Source organism: Calliphora vicina, chromosome 1 (assembly GCF_958450345.1).
Source record: "Calliphora vicina chromosome 1, idCalVici1.1, whole genome shotgun sequence".
NCBI lineage: Eukaryota > Metazoa > Arthropoda > Insecta > Diptera > Calliphoridae > Calliphora > Calliphora vicina.
The window spans coordinates 145452108-145475819 of record NC_088780.1 but is presented as its reverse complement, the minus strand read 5'-3'; the positions used below and the strand labels follow the sequence as shown (position 1 = coordinate 145475819).

Genomic DNA, 23712 nt, shown 5'->3' with positions numbered 1-23712 from the left:
AAACAATCCAAAAAGGACTCCAATGGTATAATGAAGGATTTTATATGCTTAGAAAATACTAAAAAAGAACTGAGATATTGGATATTATTGATCATGCCTTACTTTCAATTTCTCCAACATCTACAATCAGCGAGAGAGTTCTTTCCAAGTCAATTTTTATAGAAAATTATTTATTTTTTTGTTGAATTGTTATGTTTTTGTTCTTTTATTAATAAAATACTTAAAATAAGTACTCAAAATTCGTGGTTTTATTTTTAGTTTAAAATTAAAATAGAAATTATTCGGTTGATCAAATAATTTAAAATTAACCGATTAAATGTAAATTATTTGCTCGATTAACCGATTGAACCAGAAACCCGATTAATTGAATACCCTAGTTATAACATGTGATTTGACATGACATATCACATGATGGCATAGCATGACATGCCTTAACATAACAACTGACATATCATTGTGTAGTGTAAATTACGATCTGTCAAAAACACCTACTTATTGTTTAAATATATTTAATTTAACCGGTAATGAGCATTAAATATTTTAAAACCAGAATCGTCAATATTATGTTTACAAAAATATTAAATAAAAATGTCACATGGTTTATGTTTTGGCCAAATGCGCCTCAAATTTGTTGGCGGTTTAGCAAAAACATAAAACATGTGACGTTTTTATTTAATATTTTTGAAAACGTAATATTGAGGATACTTGTTTTTAAATATTTAATACTAAATACCGGTTAAACTGATGTAATTCTGCACAATATTTTTGTTCAAACAAATTTATATAAAGCCTGGTTACATTTGTTACATTTAAATTATAATATTTTATACTGTCACTTAATAAAGTTATATTACAAAGAAAATTAATAAAATGAATAAACTATTGTTAACAATATTCAGCGTTGGAATTTTGGTTTGCATATTTCAATCCGTAACCTGTGATGAAGTCGAAGCTGTTGAAAATACTAAGGACATTGATGATCTGAATGTTTTAAGTGCAGCTATAGTTGAGCCAAATAGGATACGTGTTGCTCGCCAGTTCTTTGGGCCATCTCCACCGTTTTTGGGAGGCGGTTTTCGTCGCGGTTTTGGTGGATTTGGACGTAGAGGTGGAGGTATAAGAAGACGTCGTCGTTTTGGCGGTTTCTTTGGTTAAAATGGATATAGACTCTATATTATTATAGATATGTTTAGTAATAAGGTTTTATTTTAGTTAAAGTAAGCAAATAAATACGTAAATGAATAAAATTTTATTTAAAACTTTAAATTATTGTATGTATGACTTAAAACTGCAGGATTTACCATAGATTGCGTATCTTTCTAATAACTTATGTCATTTTGAAGGGTATATTTTTCTCATTTATTCTCACTTAGTTATTGAACATTACAGTGTAAACAACGAAGTTTTTTTTTTCGAAAATGCCGAATTTTGCTTCAACAAAACGTCATATGCAGGAAGTTTTGCTTTACTTTTTTAATTTGAAAATAGTACCGCTGAAGCATACCGATTGATAACCCAAGCTTATGGTGAATATGTTCCACGGTATTCAACCTCCGAGAGATGGTTTTTTCGGTTCAGATATAAAGATTTTGACACGGAAAAACGCAGGCCAGCCAAAAAAGTTTGAAGGCTACGAATTGATGGCATTAATACATGAATATTGTTGTCAAACTCAACCAGTGCTTGCAAAATCATTGGGAGCTACTCAAGCAGCAATTTCAAAACGAGCAGCAGGATTCATTCAAAAGAAGTGCAATTGGGTACCACACGAATTGAAGCCGACAGACCTTGAAAAACGATTGATGCATGTCCGAAATGATGCTTGAACGCTATCAATGACAATCATTTTTGCACCGAATCATTACTTGCGATGAAAAATTAATTCATAATGGATTAATTTTTCATCCCGAAGCGCAAACGATCGTACGTGAAATCCAGCCCACCAGCCGAATCGACACCAAAGCCAAGTATCTATTATGAGCTGCTGAAATCTGGCCAGACCATCATATGGAACCTGTACGCAACTGATTCGTTTTAATCGAGCATTTGCCAAAAAACGTTCAGAATATGCGGCCAGACATGAAAGCGTAATATGCCATCATGACAACACTCGGCCACATGTTGCAATATCTATAAAAACTATTTAAAAATAAGTGGTTGGGAAAATTTGCCTAACCCGCCTTATTGTCCAGACCTTGCCCGTCCGAATACTATTTGTTTCGATTGAACTCACTATCTTGGATACGCTTCACTTTGAAACAGAGTATCCGATATTGGCTTGATTCGTTCTTGGCCTCAAAAGATGAGTAGTTCTTTTGGTTCGGAATCCATAACAATGGCCAATACTTTGAATACATTTATATTGTACAAATTTTTCAAAATAAAAGCTAAATACGCATTACGGTCAAAATTATTATTGGTAGCATTATGACTACTACATATAAAAGTTCTTCCATTAAACACAAATAGTTAAACAACATTTTTTGGTGAAAAAATATTTTATAGAAAACAAAAATTTTTTTTTATATTTTTGGTAAAAAATGTGGATTAAAAAAATATTTATGAAAAAAATTTGTTCTCAAAATTGATCCATTGTCGTTCCGAAATTCTAAATGTATTTGATATGCCTTTCATATGATAGTCATATTTTCTATTTACCTAAATCTTGATTATTACGATTTAGGTAAACAATTTAGGTAGTCGAGAATTTTTGCTAATATATTGATGTAACAATCCGATTTGTAGAGTTATTTGGGGACTTCGGAAAGTTGATTTCTCCAAATGTTTATATCGAATCCGATATCTATAACGGTTCAGAATATATAAAGGGTAAGAAGTAAAAAATAACTTTAAGTAAGAATTCAAGGAGACATAATATCACTTCTGGCCAGCTCTTAGCTTAAATAATAAATATTAAAATAAATATCGCAACAAGTAAGTTTCCGATAAACAGAAATTACGCTGAACTCAATTGGTTACTTTATACATCCCAGATATTCTAGCATGAAAACAATTGTCACTTTAGTGTCTATAAGTAACCTGTATTGTAATCTCTTTTAATTTTTATTTTGTGCTGCACTTTGTTATTTTACCCACCAGAAGTAATCTATTAGAGAGCAATCGTTTATTGGAATGTTTATGAGATGTCATTATAACTGACTATTTCAAGTCAATTATCATCCGTACATGTTAAAATATGTGAAGATCCAGTAACCAGTTAGGGTATTCGAATTATTCGATTTTTCTCTTGTTCAAATAAAACGAATAATTCGAATAAGAGATTTTAACTTGTTCGAATAATTCGATTACATGTTTAAAATTAATCGAATTATTCGAATAATTTAATTTTTTTTTTAAAAAGTAGAGAATGAAGTTTTGATGTCGGTTTTTTAATATTTTATTGTTAAAGAAAAACCAAAAATAACGTTAAAGTTAACAATTCAAGTATTAATAATGTTAAAAAACATTCGAAATTTTCAACAGAAATATTCTGATCAGATTAACTCCCGAACAATCTGCAAAACAATTGACTAGCAAACCCTTTAGTTTCCGTTTTGGAGATATGCTTTAACAAATTTGAGCTAGTTGGACATGATCCTGAATTCAAATACAATATAAACGTATTAAGAAGTTTTTTATATCGTTCATTAATTCGGGTTTTAAATTGAGTAACTAATTCTTTAGTAAATTAATTATTCACTATTTCTAAATTATTTATAACAAATTGCTCTATCAACGTTGCCGAATCTTTGCTTAATAAAGTGGTCTTGGGGAATTACAAAATAAAGGGAATCTGTCCAAAGTTTGATATCATTGTCAGTGAACGTGGCTAATTTGAAGTCAGGCAGTGCATGATTGACGCATTTACAAATACGCAAAAAGTTTATTACCATGTTAGACAAAGATGTCCAACGATGTTTAACATCATTATAAGACGAACTCGTTACTTTTCTTGCAACATAACGTTAGTTTGCAATATTTGTGTTTATTATTCGATTTATTAAATATTTTGCAACACTTACGTACGCGGTTAATAACATCACTTATATACATATATTTTAAGATCATGGCCTTCATCTATTTCAATGTAATCATTATAAATGTCATCCTCAATATCACTTTCGACGACCGTTTCAAAATCACATTCTCCATCACATTCAACTCCACTTTAATCTAATTTAATATTTCGATTATTAATTGTTATTCTTCTAATATTTCGCCAGCTAAATAATAAATATTTTATTCCGTACCTTTTATTTTCATTGGTTCAAGTCCTAAATTGAAAATTTTGAAAAATTTGTTTTTAGAATAATAACTTCTTGCAGAAATATTTATATATGGGGGATTTCATGTCAAGTGAACCAACTTTTGAAATCGATGTCTTCCGATCGGGATGAAATTTGCACCAAGGTTAGCTCTATTGGATAGTAACTCAGACACAATTTTTCAACAACATCGGTCGAGAACTCTCTGAGTTATAGGGGGTAAAATTTTGACAATTTGGTCAAACAGGGGTTTGTTCTTATCCATGTAACTTATTACCTATTGTTCTTAGCAAAATGTGTTCCAAATAGTATAGATAGCTATTTCTTCGATCTTTCGAAAAAAAATATTTAAAAAAAAAAATAAAAAATTTTTAATATTTTTTTTCCGAAATCAAAAACTTTTTTGACTTTTTTTAAAATACGCTATTTTTTTTTATTTTTTTTTTTTTCTTAAAATAAAGTTTAGATATTTTCCTTGAACACCTACTTGGTCGCTTAGTGGGATGCGAGTGGGATATCTATCAAAATAAATATTTTGTAACTCAAAACATAAAACTTTTGACTTTTTTTGCAAAATCAAAAACTTTGTTGACTTTTTTTTTTCAAAATGGACCCTTTTTTAATCTTTTTTTTTAGGTCAAACAAAAGCTTAGATATTATCCTTGAAGACCCTTTTGGTCGCTTAGTGGGATGCGAGTGGGATATCTATCAAAATAAATATTTTTTAACTCAAGACTTACAATTTTTGACTTTTTTTTTTGCAAATACGATTTTTTTTCCAAATGGGCCCTTTTTTTAAAATTTTTTTTGTAGTCAAAAGAAAGCTTAGGTCCATTCCTTTAAGATATTTTTAGTCCCTTAGTGGGATGCGAGTGGGATATCTATCAAAATAAATATTTTGTAACGCAAGACATACAATTTTTTAATTTTTTTTTGCAAAATCAAAATTTTTTTCCAATATGGGCCCTTTTTTAATTTTTTTTTTTGCTCAAAAGAAAGCCTAGGTCCATTCCTTTAAGATATTTTTAGTCCCTTAGTGGGATGCGAGTGGGATATCTATCAAAATAAATGTTTTAACACAAAAATTGTATGTCTTGAGTTACAAAACATTTATTTTGATATATATCCCACTCGCATCCCACTAAGCGATCAAAACCATCTTAAAGGAATAGGCCTAAGCTTTCTTTATAGCAAAAAAAAAAATTACAAAAAGGGCCCATTTTAAAAAAAAGTCAAAAAAGTTTTTGATTTTGCCAAAAAATCAAAAATTGTATATCTTGAGTTACAAAATATTTATTTTGATAGATATCCCACTCGTATCCCACTAAGGGACCTAAAATATCTTAAAGGAATGGACCTAAGCTTTCTTTTGACTAAAAAAAAATTTTTAAAAAAGGGCCCATTTTGAAAAAAAATTCGAATTTGCAAAAAAAAAGTCAATAATTGAATGTCTTGAGTTACAACATTTTTATTTTAATAGATATCCTACTCACATCTTCCTAAGTGACAAAATAGGTCTTAAAGGAAAAGACCTAAGCTTTCTTTTGAGCAAAAAAATTTTTTAAAAAAAAGTCCCATATTGGAAAAAAATTTCGATTTTGCAAAAAAAAATTAAAAAATTGTATGTCTTGCGTTACAAAATATTTATTTTGATAGATATCCCACTCGCATCCCACTAAGGGACTAAAAATATCTTAAAGGAATGGACCTAGGCTTTCTTTTGAGCAAAAAAAAAAAAATTAAAAAAGGGCACATATTGGAAAAAAATTTTGATTTTGCAAAAAAAAATTAAAAAATTGTATGTCTTGCGTTACAAAATATTTATTTTGATAGATATCCTACTCGCATCCCACTAAGGGACTAAAAATATCTTAAAGGAATGGACCTAAGCTTTCTTTTGACTACAAAAAAAAATTTAAAAAAAGGGCCCATTTGGAAAAAAAATCGTATTTGCAAAAAAAAAAGTCAAAAATTGTAAGTCTTGAGTTAAAAAATATTTATTTTGATAGATATCCCACTCGCATCCCACTAAGCGACCAAAAGGGTCTTCAAGGATAATATCTAAGCTTTTGTTTGACCTAAAAAAAAAGATTAAAAAAGGGTCCATTTTGAAAAAAAAAAGTCAACAAAGTTTTTGATTTTGCAAAAAAAGTCAAAAATTTTATGTTTTGAGTTACAAAATATTTATTTTGATAGATATCCCACTCGCATCCCACTAAGCGACCAAGTAGGTGTTCAAGGAAAATATCTAAACTTTATTTTAAGAAAAAAAAAAAAATAAAAAAAAATAGCGTATTTTAAAAAAAAGTCAAAAAAGTTTTTGATTTCGGAAAAAAAATATTAAAAATTTTTTATTTTTTTTTTTAAATATTTTTTTTCGAAAGATCGAAGAAATAGCTATCTATACTATTTGGAACACATTTTGCTAAGAACAATAGGTAATAAGTTACATGGATAAGAAAAAACCCCTGTTTGACCAAATTGTCAAAATTTTACCCCCTATAACTCAGAGAGTTCTCGACCGATGTTGTTGAAAAATTGTGTCTGAGTTACTATCCAATAGAGCTAACCTTGGTGCAAATTTCATCCCGATCGGAAGACATCGATTTCAAAAGTTGGTTCACTTGACATGAAATCCCCCATATTTATAGAAGGACCTATCGGAACACTCATTTACAGTGATCGAAAGTCCCTTTGTCTTTAGGTATTTTTCGAATTTCAGAAACAATACAATTTTTGTGAGTCGTTATTACTTATTTAAATTTGAAATTATGAAACATTTTAAGCAATTTATTAAATTTAAATATATATGAACATTTATTCGTTTTATTCGATTATTCTACATAAAATTGTTCGAATTATTCGTTATTATTCGTTATTTTTAAATTGTTCGAATAATTATTCGTAAGAAATTATTCGATTAATCGAACGATCATTAGTCGAATGAATACCACGATTTGTGAATCCAATGCGTAGACTAATTTACGCGTTAAAATAACTAGTCACTTGGTTATTTTACCCTAAATGATGGGTAAAATCACTAGTTCGATACAGGCTCCTCGAACTGCTGGGAACATTTTTATGTGATTTGTTGACGATTTGAATGTATCTTTTACAACCTATGTAGAACTTTAAATGTTTGATTTTTATTGTGAAATTTTACATTAACATTTTATAAAACAAACAAAATATGTATTTTGTGTCACGTCATGGCAATTTTATTGTCTCAACATTTTCGTAAACACATTCTGCTACATACAATATTGATCGATTACAAAATTACACTAACAAAAGAATTATATTAAATCACAGATTAGATAAATTTCCATAAAAAAATGATTTCTTTTAATATCGATCTGTTTAAATTTTTCATATAAAAGCTATGTTCAAATTTCGAAAAGAGTTTAGAATAGTAAAAGTTATAGCAGCAAACATTTCTCAAAAAGAAATGCGTGGAATTATATTAATTTTTTGTGTTGGCATATTATTTTGCCATTTACAAGTTATTGCTTGTGAAGATGTTGAAACAGTCGACCAAGGAATGGTTGAAATTCAAAAGTCAGCTGTTGTTGAACACGATAATGGCTTAAATGTTTTGGAAAGTAAGGACACTGAATTGGAAACCCAAAAGCAGCCTAATGATGATCTTAAGGAAGAGGATAATCTAGATGTTTTAAATAATGCAGCAGTAAATGTTAATGCAAGTGGAGAACGTGTTGCTAGGACTATATTTTATCCCCGACCTATCTATGGAGGTTTTCGTCGTCGTGGTTTTGGCGGTTTTTATGGTCGTAGACGTTTCATAAGAAGACGTCGTCGTTTTGGCTTCTATGGTTAATTTTCGGTTTTAAGTGTGTTTTAAGTTGTAAATTATTAATTTAAAAAAAATATTTTAATAAATTTGAATAAGTTTAAAAGAGTGTTTTACTGTTTAAAATTTATATAACTTATTGAGAAATAATATTGTTGTTAGACAATATAATACCCTTCCTAAGTTACAAATTAATGTTCATAATTTATAGAATTAAAACTTTAGAAAATCATTTTTAGAGGCACACTTTAATGGGAGCAGAAGCCAGAGAACTGCGCCGAACGGCTGTACGCCGTCCTATCCGAGCCGACGATAAATTTTAACAGCCGCCGGCGAAATTTTTGCTGCTGTTTTTAATAAAAGTTCCTTAGTAATTTCATAAAATTTTCGGAATTTCACTTTTAAATTTTTATTTTTTTACAATTTGAGTAATTATTCTTTAGTCGGCTGATAGCCGGCTTTTTTGGAGTCAGCCGCTGTCGTAATATTTAGTCGGCGCAGGTCTCTGGCTGAAGCTTATTATTATTATCTTCACTGAATTAAAGTGGTTTTCATTACATTTATCTGCGGATATCAACACCGTTAAAGGTTTTTGGAGCGATAAAGCATTTCTCGAGAGTGTAATCTTTACCAGCATTTTAATATTTGGCCAAAAGTACAATTTAGGTAGAGGGGAAAACATTGAATTCATAAAAATTTAAATAGTGAATCGAAATATAAAATAATAAAAATTAAAATGTTCAAAGGAATCCAAAGTGTATGCGTTTACTGAATATGGTCAATCGGATTATCCAAAGTTAAAAAATTTTGCTTTTTGGTGGAAGAAAACTGCAATAAAATATCAACTTTTTGGGAGGTTGTCTCATATTTTGACCCATAACTCTGGTTCTATTTTGCAAATTTTCAATATCATACATTTCTGATCATCAAATAACTTTTGAGGAAAATTTCATGCCCTAAGATTTTCCAAGACAGACATACAGATGGACGGACATATCTAGATCATTTTAGAATTTTTGAAGAACTCAGAATACATAGGCCCATAATCATAGTCAAAGACTAAAGTCGGTTCTTTTTAAAAACAACTTTAAAATAAAAACCTACTTTTTATTAATTTGCAACTATAGTCAAAATTAAAGTATGTTTTAAATTGAACCGACTTTAACTGGGTGCCAGCGCAAATGTAGAAAATGTTTTCATACAATATACAACAAAAAATAGACAAATGGCAACGCTGAACAGCTGACATACAAAATTAAAAAAAAACAAAAAAGGTAAACAATAAAAGTAACAGGGACAACTAAAGAAAAAAAAGTTGTTTGTAGTGGAAAAATGGAAAAGATACGATTAATATCATAATTAGGATATTTTGTTACTAATTTTATTGATAACTGTTCAATAATTGCAAAATCTCTACCAATGTCTTGTAACTTAAACATTTTTTACTTTTTGCCGAACATTTTTACTTGGTGAAGAACAGCTGATGCTGTTGTTAAACGAGTTAATAACAGCTTCAGCTAGTTTTATATTTAGAGTCGACTTCAACGTCAGAAGTATACTTTAACGTGTCTATGATAGACTTAAAGTCCACTCTTAAGTAAAGGTGAGTTTAATTCTCTTAAAGTATTCTTTATTTTTGACTATGATTATGGGCCATATACTTTAACTTTTTACAAACAAAATGAAAATTGAAATTTCTGAAATATTTGGGGGATTCAAACGGTCTGCTATTAGGTCGTATTGTCATAATGTCATTAAATATTTTTTTATTTTAAATAAATTTTTGTTGGGTTTCAAACAAAAAAGTTATAAACTAATAAGACTTTTATTGGTTTGTTTATTGGTTTGTCATAAAATAACACTTTTTTTATTTGCAGCACAACCAGAATTTGTTTAAACTAAAAATATATTTTACGATATTATGAAAATACGACCTAATAGCAGACCGTTTCAATCCCCCAATTGTGTAATTGGAATATTCTGAAACACAATTAGAAAATTCTGAAATATAATGGGAAATTTCTGAATTAAATTAAATTTTTCTTTAATTTAAATCCATTACAAATTAATAGGAAATGTTTTTCATTTCATTTTGTAAACGATTGAATGATTATAAAATATTTTCATTAAATTTCTATTAGAATGGAATTAAAAGATGTATGAATTAATAATATTCAAACAAAATCCTTCGAATGAAGCTAAAGAATTATTTTCTTTTTTGGAAATAGTTTTGTGGAATTAATGGAAAAATCTCAAAATTAATTAAATCCAAAAAATATGAAAAAAACTATAAATCGTGATAGCTATTAAATTCTTAATACATAAAGCTATAAAGTGCTTTCAAACTGTAATTTGTATATTTAGCCCAGGTGCGAATATATTTGGTGAGGTGTTAAATAGTTGCTAATCAAAAACTAAAACTAAAAAAAGAAATTTCTATTTTACACATAAATAAAATTTTATTATATATATTTAAGAGCCATTTATAGGCATTAATATTATTTAGTGAACATTTTTTAAAATTATATGAATAATAAATATTTCAGAATTAATGGAAAAATTGTGAAAGTGTATTTTTGCATATTTATTGACAACTTGTCTTAAAATTTGATAAAAAGAAATATAAATAAATTTTGAATAATTTAAGTTTTGGCACAACTTAAATAAATAAACAAATCTAAAGCTATGAATATTAATATATGGTTTTTGTTTAACTAATGACACTTCTAGAAACACATGTTTAAAAGCTAAATTACCCTAGAACTAAAGCCATTAATTAATAGGCTTAAATATACTTAAAATTCGAAAAACTATTAATTAAGAGATGTTAATCAATTGACTTTTATAAGTCACATTTATTTATTGGTAAATACAAATTTTTAAGCTATTCATTTAAAAACAGAAAAGTAAATACATATTCAAATTGCTTGGAAAAATACAATTAATAATTTCGAACAAGTAGGAGTGTTATATTCGGCTGTACCGAATCTTGTATACCCACCATCCATATGTGACATTTTCTGATATAGGTGTTATATGGGTCAATTATCTACCGATTTTCACAAAAGTTGGTAGCAATATAATCACAATATTTATGATTATAATATAGTGATGAATATAATAATGATAATTATTATTATATTATATACAGCCCAATTATGAATAAAAAATTACCCGGGAGTTTGTTCCCCGGGAGTTTTTTCCCATTGAATTTGAATAGGAAAAATGTGAAAAGGGAAAAAACTCCCGGGGAATTTTTATTTATAATTGGGCTGATAATAATTATTATAAGGCAATTATAAATATTTAATTCATTTTCTGAGGGGGACCTTGTATGGGGACCAGCAACAAGTTTTTTCCGATTTTTAGAAACTTATGAAGGCCCAGAATATATATATACTAACTAGCTAAAACCCGGTGTGCTAAGCTACCCGTATAGTAATGAAATAAAAAGTTTAGAGTTAAAAAATATATGTAAAATGAGAGTGCTATATTGTCGTTCCGCAGATATTAGAAAATAACTATTTTCTTGGTAGGGGTGTTGCCACGCCCCTTTTTCCAATTTTGCCCATTTTTAATATATTAAATTAGTTAGATTATATACATTAAAGTTGAATAATATGCTTCTCAGTAAAGAAGTAATCAAGAATTTTGTATGTATACCATCATTTTTAACAGATTTATACACTTTAAAGTGATTTTCGGAAGCGTGTCTTATATGGGAGCTATGACTAATTCTGGGCCCATCATAAAAAATTTGGCACATATAATTTGTTCGACCCAAGAACGAAGCCTGTTGAAATTGGCTCAAATCGGTTCATTATTTCACCTAGCCCCCATACAAATGTCCTCCCGAAATTGGACTTTATCGATCATAAATGTTTAATTTATATACATATGTATCTACACAAATTTCGCTCCAAATAAGTTTTATATATACAAAATTCATGTCAAAAAATTTTATTATGATCGGTCCATAATTATTCATAGCTCCCATATAAGACCCGCTTCCGAAAATCAATTTAATGTGAATAAATCTGTTAAAAATTTTGGTATACATACAAAATTCATGATAAATAACTTTCATATAGACAAAAATCACACGACCTAATTTAATGGTGATCGGTCCATAATTGGATTTGTAATCCAGTTATTGAACAAAAAAGGTGAAAAATTGTTAAAAAAATTGAAAAAATGGGCATTTTTGCGATTTTTAACGCATGAATGCACCTTTTTCGGGTAGGTATGTTCCATACTTTTTTTCTACTATTCAATATCTACAACTTTGCTTCAGGCACAAAAGAGATATTCCGTACGGTATACGAGATATAACCGTGCTAAAATATAGAAAAAGTGATAAAAATCCACCTTTAGGAAACAAAATTCGTATGGCCATTAAATTATTACGGCAGCCAACTTGACAAAACTAATGATGCAGAAGTTCTTATTTTTGGGGCTACTTTCACGTGCAATTGTCAGAATTGAGTCCCAAAGCAATGAACTGAAAAATGTTGTACTGTGTTATTTTACTTATGTACATAATAGTTGGCAATAGTAAAAAATTAGACACACATGATTGTGAATGATTTAGAATTCTCAAAAGGTGACTTAAGTGGTACATTTCTTTTACATTTTCAATAATAATGGGCCCAGAAATATGAAATTAGGCATTCATAATGCCGATTGGGAATAAAAATGAGCTAGAATCCACATTACAATGAACCAATAAACTTGAAACTAGAGACATTTTATCCTGAATTATTATTAATTCCCAAATAGAGACCTTATGTTACTATTTCTTTCTTTTAATTGGGGTGGCGAAGCGCACTGGGTCAGCCAGTACTCCATACTTTTATTGCATATTTGAAAATAACTTTTTTTTGTTAAAAACACTTTGCATTCTTTTTTTTTAAATTAAAAAAATAAACAGTCATTTGAATTTTAATTGTCAAGAAATACTTGGATGAATATTTGGATGAAAAAGTTTGTTACTCTTTTCTAAATTTTTAATTTTTCTACTGAAAATAGATTAAAATTCAAAACCGAAGAATAATTGTCGGTTTCGGTTTCGATTAAAACCGAACAAGAAACTCTAATAACAACTGTTTACTTTTTATGGGGAGCCATGACCACATGAAACTATGGAATTGGTCATGCACAATTTGAGGACTATAGCTATTATAGTTTCCTAGATATTTAATTTGTATACCCTACACCACCATAGTGGTGCACATAGCGTTTGTGCAGATGTTTGTAACGCCCAAAAATATAAAGTATACCGATCGACTTAGAATCACTTTCTGCGTCGATTAAACGATGTCTGTCCGTCCGTCTGGCTGGCTGTACATGTCGCAATTTTGAAGATATTTCAATAAAATTTGGTAGATATAATTTTTTCGGCCAAAGGACGAATCCTATTGAAATCGGTCCATTATTTCCCCTAGCCCCCATACAAATGTCCTACCGAAATTGGACTTTATCGGTCATAAATGTTTAATTTATATATGTATCTCCACAAATTTTTTTCCAAATAAATGTTATATATACGAAATTCATGCCACCAAATTTTATTGTGATCGGTCCATTATTAGTCATAGCTTCAACATAATAAACGCTTCCAAAAATCATTTTAAAGTGCATAAATCTCTTAAAAATGTTGGTATACATACAAAATTCATCATAAATAACTTTCATATAGACACAGATCACACGACCTAATTTCATGGTGATCGGTCCATAATTGGTCATAGCTCCCATATAAGGCCAACTTCCGAAAATCACTCACGAATATAAATTATTGATATGTATTTTTATAGAAAATTGGTTTTGCTCATTTACTAGACCGATCATACTTTCTTACTTGTTTTATATACACTCAGCCTCAAAAATGAGTAAACACCCGCGAATTTTTTGATTTTTTTAGGATCATTAAAATCATTATAGTCCGACTTAAATCTTTTTTTTTCACAACCGAATCTATTATTCAACTCAATATCCAACAAACCGAAACTTTAAAATTATAATAGAAGAATAAATTTTAGGATTTTCATTATCTTAAAAAAAATCAAATATTTTTTGGTGTATACTCACTTTTGAGGCTAACTGTATGTATATAGATGTGGTTCTGCGACAAATATTCTGATGTGTTACAAACGCAAAGACAAAATCATTATACCCTTACCTTTTTTTTTGATGGTTGGTATAAAAACATCTTAGTCATAAAATAATTAACACTTTTTTGCAAGGCATTTGAGAAGCTTAGTATTTCGGAAGTATTTGCCAACTTTAATTGAATGATAATTAATATTTATTTCACAACAATAGTAAAAATCCAATAACTATGCATAGTAATAATATAAAATTTAAAAGATGCATGGGAATGCAACGAATCAAAAATGCTGTACGAGTATAGTTAGTTAGTTTATAACTGTAAAAAGTATTTTACAGTTATAAACTATTAACGTATTCAGTTACAAAGTTATGGACATTTACTCGTTATAATAAAAAGAGACATACGTCGTATTATTTTAATAAAGTTTTGGGCAACAATATAATTTATATCATGTACTCTTTATTTCAAATACTGCAATTATTTTGCTATACTTCCCTTTTCAAAATAAAATTCATGCTAAATGAAAATGAGTCTGTATAAATATTTTTTAATACCATAGAAAAAAAGTGGATATTAGGGGATTTAATTTTTGTTAACAGCATGATGATTATTCAAGTAAGTACTTGTTTATGCTGAATTTTTGATTTTGATTTTCTATTTTTTTTTTTATTTGAATTCAAGATTTTGTTTTTATTGTACTTCACTTTATTGACATAATTCTAGTCAATTATTGGTAATATTTCACAATATTTCGCTAATATTATATATAATGGCATTGTTGGGAATTACGTAGTAAAATATCCATTAGAGAACGAATTTTAGATATTTAAAAATTCTTAATATTCGTAAGTTCATAAAGAATGATATTTAGTGGTAATTAAGTGTTCTGCCCTAAATAATTTTCTGTATATTAGGATAATCAATCAAAGTTTAGATTACCTTAAAATACTAGTTCTAAAATCATTCATAATGAATTAATGCATAGGCTTATTTTTAAGTACTTTGAACGTATTGAATATATGCCTTTAAATGTATTGAATCATTAAATTTAGTTATAATAGAATAGGATATCTGGAGAGAAATCAATGAAACCTCTATACTGCTAAAATATCTCATAGTTTACCGGGGTCAATACACTTTTCAGAATAACCTTCGGGTTCTATTTACGATTTTTTTTATGTTTATTTACGTTTCTTAATCCCAGTCATACTAAACAATGCAAAATTTTAAATTAATTCATTTAAAAACATTATTTTAAATTATTAAATATGCTAGAATGTTTAAGAGTTATTTCCTGTACCCAAATTAACATAAATCAATAGCTTAATTTAAATATTACAAAACACTCTAAGCAATCATAAATTAAATATGTATTTACTCCAAAAGTAAAAGTGTTAACGCATGTCTCATGTCAGGTTCATTCTGAAATTGTTTAATAATTTGCGAATAAGAAACAAAAAAAAAAACAAAATCATTAAACAATAGATACCTAATGGAAACAATAAAACTAAATTTTTTTTAATAATATTGTTTTATAATGAGACAGACAGTTTGTTTACGAGAGATACATATATTTATGTACATATGTGTGTATATTAGGGTTGTCCCAAAAAAAAGGATGTTCCCAACTACAACAAAAGTTAAATTCATTCTAAGATACCGTTTCTCAAAATGTTTGTCCTGGGTTCAATATCAAAAAATAAAAATGTAATTTTTAAGATGTTTTTCATACTTGTGTCAAAGGAAACATATGAAATATTGGGATCATGTGAAAGGTCTTTGAAAAGCGCTTTTAACATCATGTCATGAAATTATCCAAAAATATTCTAATTTTTATACAATAAACTTTATATAATACTAGTTGTCCCGGCAAACGTTGTTCTGCCGTAGCTCACACAAAGTTTGAAGAGTCCTACTATAATAGTACCCCAGATATGCAATAATAAATGTTTACTTTGTATGGGAGGTGCCATGCCCATTGTTCCTATATAGGTCAATTGTGAATCTAAACCATCCAGGGACCCACTCAAACTATAAAGCGGGAGAGGCAAAACTTCCCAACCACTCCATTCTAAATACATGTTAACAGGTATTGCAACATATGGCCGAGCGTTGTTATGATGGAATATTACGGTTTGATGTCTGGCCGCATATTCTGGGGGTTTTTCGGCCAATGCTCGCTTCAAACTAATCAGTTGCGTTCGGTACAGGTTCTCTGTGATGGTTTGGTCAGATTTCATCAGCTCATTTTCGCTCCCGCCGAATATATAAAATTACCTGGAATTGTCTGGCCGGACTTCACATATGATCTCTTACTATTCGGGTTAACGTAATGGATCCATTTTTTATAGCGTTCAAGAATAATTCCAGACATGCAAAATCATCTTTCAAGGTCTCTCGGCTTCAATTCGTAAGGTACCCAATTTCCCTGCTGCTTGAATAGCACCCAATGATTTTGTAAGCTGTTTTTAGTTTGACAACAATCTTCATGGAGTAATGCCTCCAATTCTTGGTCTTCAAACTTTTTTGTTCTGTCCGTATGTCTGTTGAAGGCATCATAGGACCTAAAGAAAGTACTTAGGAGATGCAATTTTCCTTAAATATTTGTTTGTTGGTCAGAAAATATTGTTATTGAAAATGGGCCAAATCGATTTGGATTATGAACCAACATGTGAGAAAATCTTCAAAAAAAAATTTATATTTTTTAAAAATGTTAAGCTATTTTCTTTAAATTTATTGAAATTTTGCACACCTATACTATGAAAGGCCATGCTCTGTTGAAAATTGCATGAATCGAATCATGAATATATGGTACATAAATGCCTATAAAATAGCAGTAAAGAAATCAAAAAAAGTTTTTTATTTAAATCGGTCCATATTTGATCATAGTCTCCAGTACACTTCCGAAAATCACTTAAATACACACAAATCTCTTAAAAATATCGTTATCAGCTTAAACTTCGACATAAATATTACAAATATATATAAAAATCGTCGTACCCTATTTTATGAAGATATCGGCCCAAAATTGCACATAACTCCCACGAAGGAACAGTTTTAAAAAACACATTAATCTACATCACTTAAATACGCATAAATCTCTTATAAATATCGTAATCAGTTTGAAATTCGACATCAATAATCTAAAAGTACAGACAAATCTCCGTACCTAAATGTTGACTGTTTCCGAATTTTGATTTTGTGACGCTCAGTCCATAATTGGCCATAAGAGCAACTTCCAAGAATAAGTTTTACAGGGCGAAATGTTCCCGAATATATCCAAAATATGTCACGGGCATATTGCACGTGACATAAAACTCATTTTGAGGTACATGTAGAAATATGCGAAAATTTGGGAATCGTGAGATCATTTGATCCCCAGGACAAATATTTTGAGAAATAGTTGAGAAAATCGATCCCTTATTATACCTTCATTCAAATGGGGCAACCTTAATATATGTATATATTTGATTGATTGAATGCATGAGTGTGTATCTGTGTGTAACTGTGCAAATTTAAATAACATATAATCGCGTTTCAATAACTGACCACAAATATTAAAAATAAATCAAAATACAAAACCAATTTCTAGATGTTTGTTATATTTTTTTTCTCTCATTCATCGTAAATATTATTTTGTTTGTCAAGATACTAGTACATACATATTAAGTCTATACTAACTATATTTCTGTGGTCGTATGGAAAAACTAGGTAACTCCATTATTTGAAAACACGAGAAAAACACACGTAACGTTTTAAACATATTTCACTAATTATTTAATATGAATTTATGTTATTATTAAAATATTATTTTAAATAACTTTAAAGATTTCTGGTTCCATTGAACTCATTTTTGGACCTTAAAACCGAAAATCGATGTCAGTTAAATTGTTTGTTTAAAAAATGGAGTTACCTAGTTTTTTTTAATTTATTTTTATATTTTAAGAAATTAAGTCAACTTTAGTAATCATTTGTGAAAAACATTAACTATTAATTAAACGTTAATTTACCCGTTTTTCTACAAAAAAATGGAGTTATCCAGTTTTTTCCAAAAATATTTTTTTCCTTTTATTCTTATATAAATATCAAAAAGAAGCCGAGTTTTTTTTCTTTTTTTAGGTCCAAAGAACTCTATTAATTTTCGGAACAACGTCGTTTTAAACTTCTAATTTTTCTGTTTTATAAGAAACTTGGAGTTACCTTTTTTTCTTTCAAAAAATGCATGGAGTTAGCTAGTTTTTAGATGGAAATAACTTTTAAATGAGAAACTATATCAAAATTTCGATCTGACATAGTGATAGTAAATGAAACGCACTTTCTATTTTTGATGTTATCTCAATTTTCGCAAAAAGTGGAGTTATCTAGTTTTTCCATACGACCACAGATTTAGTGAATCGTAGATATTTTTGCTACCAACAATGTACTAAATGTATCTGTAATAAGTATATATGTAAATGAGTATGTATTCATGTATGCCTGTGTGTGCCATATGTGCGTGTTTTTGTTTTTGTTATTTTGGGAATCACAAACGTCATTTAAAAAAAAAACATCAACAAAAAAAAATACAATTCTCACTTTTTAGTCTACAGATTTAGACAGACATATAAAAACGAAGTTTTTGTCTACTAAACTCATCAAACGTACAACTTAAGGGTGCGAGTTAAGAACATTCTTAAAATAAGCAACGCAATTGTGAAATTCAAACGAAATCTATAACAAATAAACAGAGTTTTTTTTGTTTAATAAAAGGTGCTAATAAATCATACAAAATGCGCTCTTTTGTATTGTTGTTTACAATTTTGGCCTGTTTCTTGGCCTTGGCCTGGTCAGCGGTTGTGGAACAACCCGACCAAGAAAATCAGGCTGAAAATCTATTGGATGTTGATGCTGGTGTTGAACAAAGCAGCAGTGAAGGTGTTCGTCAAGCTCGCCAATTCTTTGGAGGCGGCTATTATGGTCGTCCTTATTATGGTGGTTATGGCGGCTATGGAGGTTACGGTCGTCCCTACTATGGTGGTTATGGCGGTTATGGTCGCCCTTACTATGGTGGCTATGGCGGTTTCGGTCGTCCCTACTATGGAGGTTATGGCGGTTTCTATGGTTAAACCAATATTTTAGCCAATTGTGTCGTTATATTATGTGATAAATCTAAATAAATGTTATAGTTTTAAGATAAATTAATAAATTAAAAAACAAATTATTTAAATGCAGTTTTTGGAATTTGATTTTTTTTATATTCTGCAAGTTTAATTTATCCGGAGCTTTGAATAAATTAATTTTAATAAACAGTATTCCGGAGGGACATTTGTATGCGGGCTAGGTGAAATCATTGACCGATATTGCCCGTTTTGAATACAAAACTAACCTTATCAACAGAGAGTATTCGTTCAATAAATTTTATTAAAAAAAAACAATTTGTTTATAGTTATGAAAGGCCTTTCATTGGTTTCAATTCATAATAACACTGTCCAACAAATTGAGACTTTTTGATTGGAACAGAACAGCGACCCTATAGTTCTGAAAGGGTATGTTGAGTAGATCCTTTTTGTAGAATAAACTTATAGTCCAGCTGGTCTATAAATTTATTCAAGGTTTTAATTTGTTGATCGAAGGCAGCATTATATTAACTGAAAAAAATTTTGTAAGTTAATATCTGAGAGAATTTTTATTGTCAGAGTTATTTTGTGGAATTTTATGGGGATCATTTTTGTGGAAGATCTTAACCCCCTATCTCTTATCTTTAGGGGTCAAATTGACCCCTTTTTCGAGAAAATCGAAAAAAGTTCTTTCAAAAATGACATTTAAGTATTCAAATATTCTACGAAACTTTTTGCCGTAAAATTTCATTGGGGGTCACCAAAGACACAAAAGTTGTAAATAGAGCCCTTTACGCTTAATTAGCAAAATTACACGCCATATTGGGTATCACATTTTTTAAAAATATCTCCAAAAATCCAAGTATGATCCGAATGAGCTGAAATTTTAAATATAAATAGTCCATAAGGAGATTTTTAAAATATGTATATGTAAATATATGTAAGTTGTCTCTTTTAGTTCAAGAGATATTTAGGTTTATTTATTTTTTAATTCTGCTCGATCTTTTTTTAGCTTTTAGATATGGCGGGCCTACGAATGTTCGAATTTTTTTTTAAATATAATCTATATTATGCTATAAAATTTCGAAAACAATAAAAATAACATGCTAACAGTTATCTCATCCCTATAAAAAGTTACACGCATCCAAAGTTGGAACATGAAAAAATGGCCATATTTTTTACGTTTTTTCCCAAAAAAGTCCCTATATTTTTTCTTTTGTAGAAACAAATTTTCTTCGGGACTATATAAAATTTGTATATGACCCGAAAAGAGAACCTAATGCAAAAGCATGTAAAGTAAAACTTGGCTCACTTAAGTGGACCTAGTCGCCTCCAGAATAATCCAAACTTTTACAATTTAAAAAAAAAATTTGGTTTCAGTAAAAAATTATAAAAAGGCAATGCACCGATCCTCGAAAAGGCATCATATAGCCCTATACATTACTTAAATATTTGCAAAGTTATTTTGCTATCACATGGTAAATAACATCGCAGTAGGGTATTTTCTAAACAACTCAGTTTTTGGAATACATTTTTTCCGTTTTAGGAATTTTGGTATTTTGAAATAAAAAGTGTCAAAACTTGTAACGCCATTGATTTAAGGACATTTGGATCTACACCATTTCCAATTTTTTATTTATTATCTTTAACCGTTGAAATTTTAAATTAATTCAAACTTTATATTTTTGTTCATGAAAAATTCCTATATTATAATTTTTTTAGTTTCTAAGGTAAATGACGTCCGAAAAATTCATAAAATTATTTCACTTCACCAAACTATTAAGCTTCAAGTCCTAAGGTTTTTAACGATACCAACCACTTATACAAAAAGCTTATATTTATTCACCAGGAGCTCCACAAACCTTGCTCCCTTTTGAAAAATTTTAATTTTTTTTTTATACATTCCATGCAAAATGTGTTTTTGAAAAAACGTAAAAAAATATGGCCATTTTTTCATGTTCCAACTTTGGATGCGTGTAACTTTTTATAGCGAGGAGATAACTGTTAGCATGATATTTTTATTGCTTTCGAAATTTTATAGCAAATATAGATAATATTTAAAAAAAAATTCGAACATTCGTAGTCCCGCCATATCTAAAAAACCAAAAATAGATCGAGCAGAATTAAAAAAAATAAATAAATAAACCTAAATATCTCTTGAACTAAAAGAGGTAACTTACATATATTTACATATGTTTTGTAGATCTCCTATGGACTATTTACATTTTAAATTTCAGCTCATTAGGATCATACTTGGATTTTTGGAGTTATTTTTAAAAAATGTGAGACCCGATATGTCATGTAATTTTGCTAATTAAGCGTAAATGGCTCTATTTGCAACTTTTTTTTCTTTGGTGACCCCCAATGAAATTTTACCGCAAAAAATTTCGTAGAATATTTTAATCCTTAAATGTCCTTTTTGAAAAGACTTTTTTCCATTTTCTCAAAAAATGGGTCAAATTTACCCCTAAAGAGAGGAGATAGGGGGTTAAGATCTTCCACAAAAATGATCCCCATAAAATTTCACAATATAACTCTGACAATAAGAATTCTCTCAGATATTAAATTACAAAATTTGTTTCAGTTAGTATAATGCTACCTACGATCAAAAAATTAAAACTTTGACCCACTGTAAAAAAAATTCAGTCCAGGCTATAAGTTTATTCTACAAAAATGATCTACTCAACATGCCCTTTCAGAATTATAGGGTGTTTAGTCTGTTGCAAAAATGCTGTTGGACAGTGTAGTTATACAAAAATTCATACATTTTATAAATTTGTTCATAATTTTTGAATATGAAACAAATCTAGGGGGCTTGAAGAGAATTATGTCTGTTGTACTTTTTTGTATGTTTTTCATATAAAATGATGAAATCTAAATTAACACGATTTCAAAATAAACTATTAGCATGCTATATTTGTTAAAACATTTACATCTATTTTTGCCTTTAAAAACAAGCACAATTTTTAAAACAAACAAGTAAGAAAGTATAGTTAGTGAAACCCGGCCCTACAAAAACTTTTTTCTCTTAAAATTTCAATAATTTACTTCATGAGTGATTTTCGGAAGTGGGCTTTATATGGGAGCTAATAACAATTATGTGCCGATCGTCATAAAATTAGGTCGTATAACTTTTTTCTATATGAAACATCTTTCTATTAAATTTTATTTACATACCAAAATTTTTCAGAGATTTAGGCATTTTCGGAAATGGGCCTTGTATGGTAGCTATGGCCAATTATTGACCGATGGCCATGAAATTTGGGCACCTGATTTCTTTCTATATTTAACATATTAGTGTTTATTTTTTTCTGGATACCGACATTTTTAAGTTTTCATTAGTGGGCCATACAGGGGTCAATTATGAATAGATATATCTAATCTGATTCTGAGTCGATCGCTATAATTTAAGGTAGCTGTTAGACTAATATTTTGGGGCATCACAAAGATCAGCACAAACGGATAATACCCACACCCCATTATGGTGGTATAATATTATAAAATTTAATTTGAGTCGCGATTGATCAGTGTAAGTGACCAGACGTATTCTGTGCGCATGATATTATTCCTCAGTTTAAAAAAAATTATAAGTTTCAATAATTAAAACATTAATATTTACCAAAAACAATTACATTGCGTTTACGAATTGAAAAATAAACTCGTTTTAAAAAGCAAAAACAAAAATTAACACATTTATTTGCTAACTAAAACAATTCAATTCGAATTGCAAAAAACAAGTAAAGCAATCTACATAGAATGACTGCTGAAAGTGATAGCAGTGAAGACAGTGTTATGAACTGGCAAGTGATGAATAACAGTAAACGTAAGAAAACAACACTTAATGAAAAACCTGAAGCTGAAGCCCAACCACCAGAGGAAAGGACCCCAAAACCACCACCTATATTTATACCATGTGTAGATAATATAAGTAAAATGATGCTTTGTTTTGCTAGTGTTATTCCTAATAGAGATTTTAATTACAAATCCTTACGAGATGGTCAAATAAAACTTTTAGTTAAAACAATAGAGTCCTATAGGAAAATTATAAAGTATTTAGATACTAAAAAAATTTGTTTTCATACTTATCAGCTTAAGAATGAACGTGCTTATAGAGTAGTTCTCAAAGGTCTTCACCATACAACATCGACTGCAGATATTAAAGCTGATCTCTTAACTTTGGGTCATCAAGTCAGATGTGTTACTAATGTTAGAAGCCGAGTAACAAAACAACCATTACCAATGTTTTTCGTCGATTTGGATCCTTCCCCAGACAATAATAAAATATATGAAGTAAGATATATTAATAATGCTGTTGTTAAAATAGAGCCTCAACACAAAACAAATGATATTGTACAATGCCACCGTTGTCAAGAATTTGGTCATACAAAATCGTACTGTAAAAAACCATTTGTTTGTGTAAAATGCGGA

The 23712-nt window shown here is 29.1% G+C and overlaps 1 protein-coding gene across 1 annotated transcript; it reads left to right on the top strand.

Moving 5' to 3' along the window:
- The first annotated feature begins 18957 nt into the window (after positions 1-18957).
- On the top strand, positions 18958-19293 carry LOC135953271 (protein suex-1). The gene has a single exon (XM_065503077.1). The coding sequence runs from the start codon at positions 18958-18960 to the stop codon at positions 19291-19293; it is 336 nt and encodes a 111-aa protein (XP_065359149.1).
- Positions 19294-23712: the final 4419 nt, after the last annotated feature.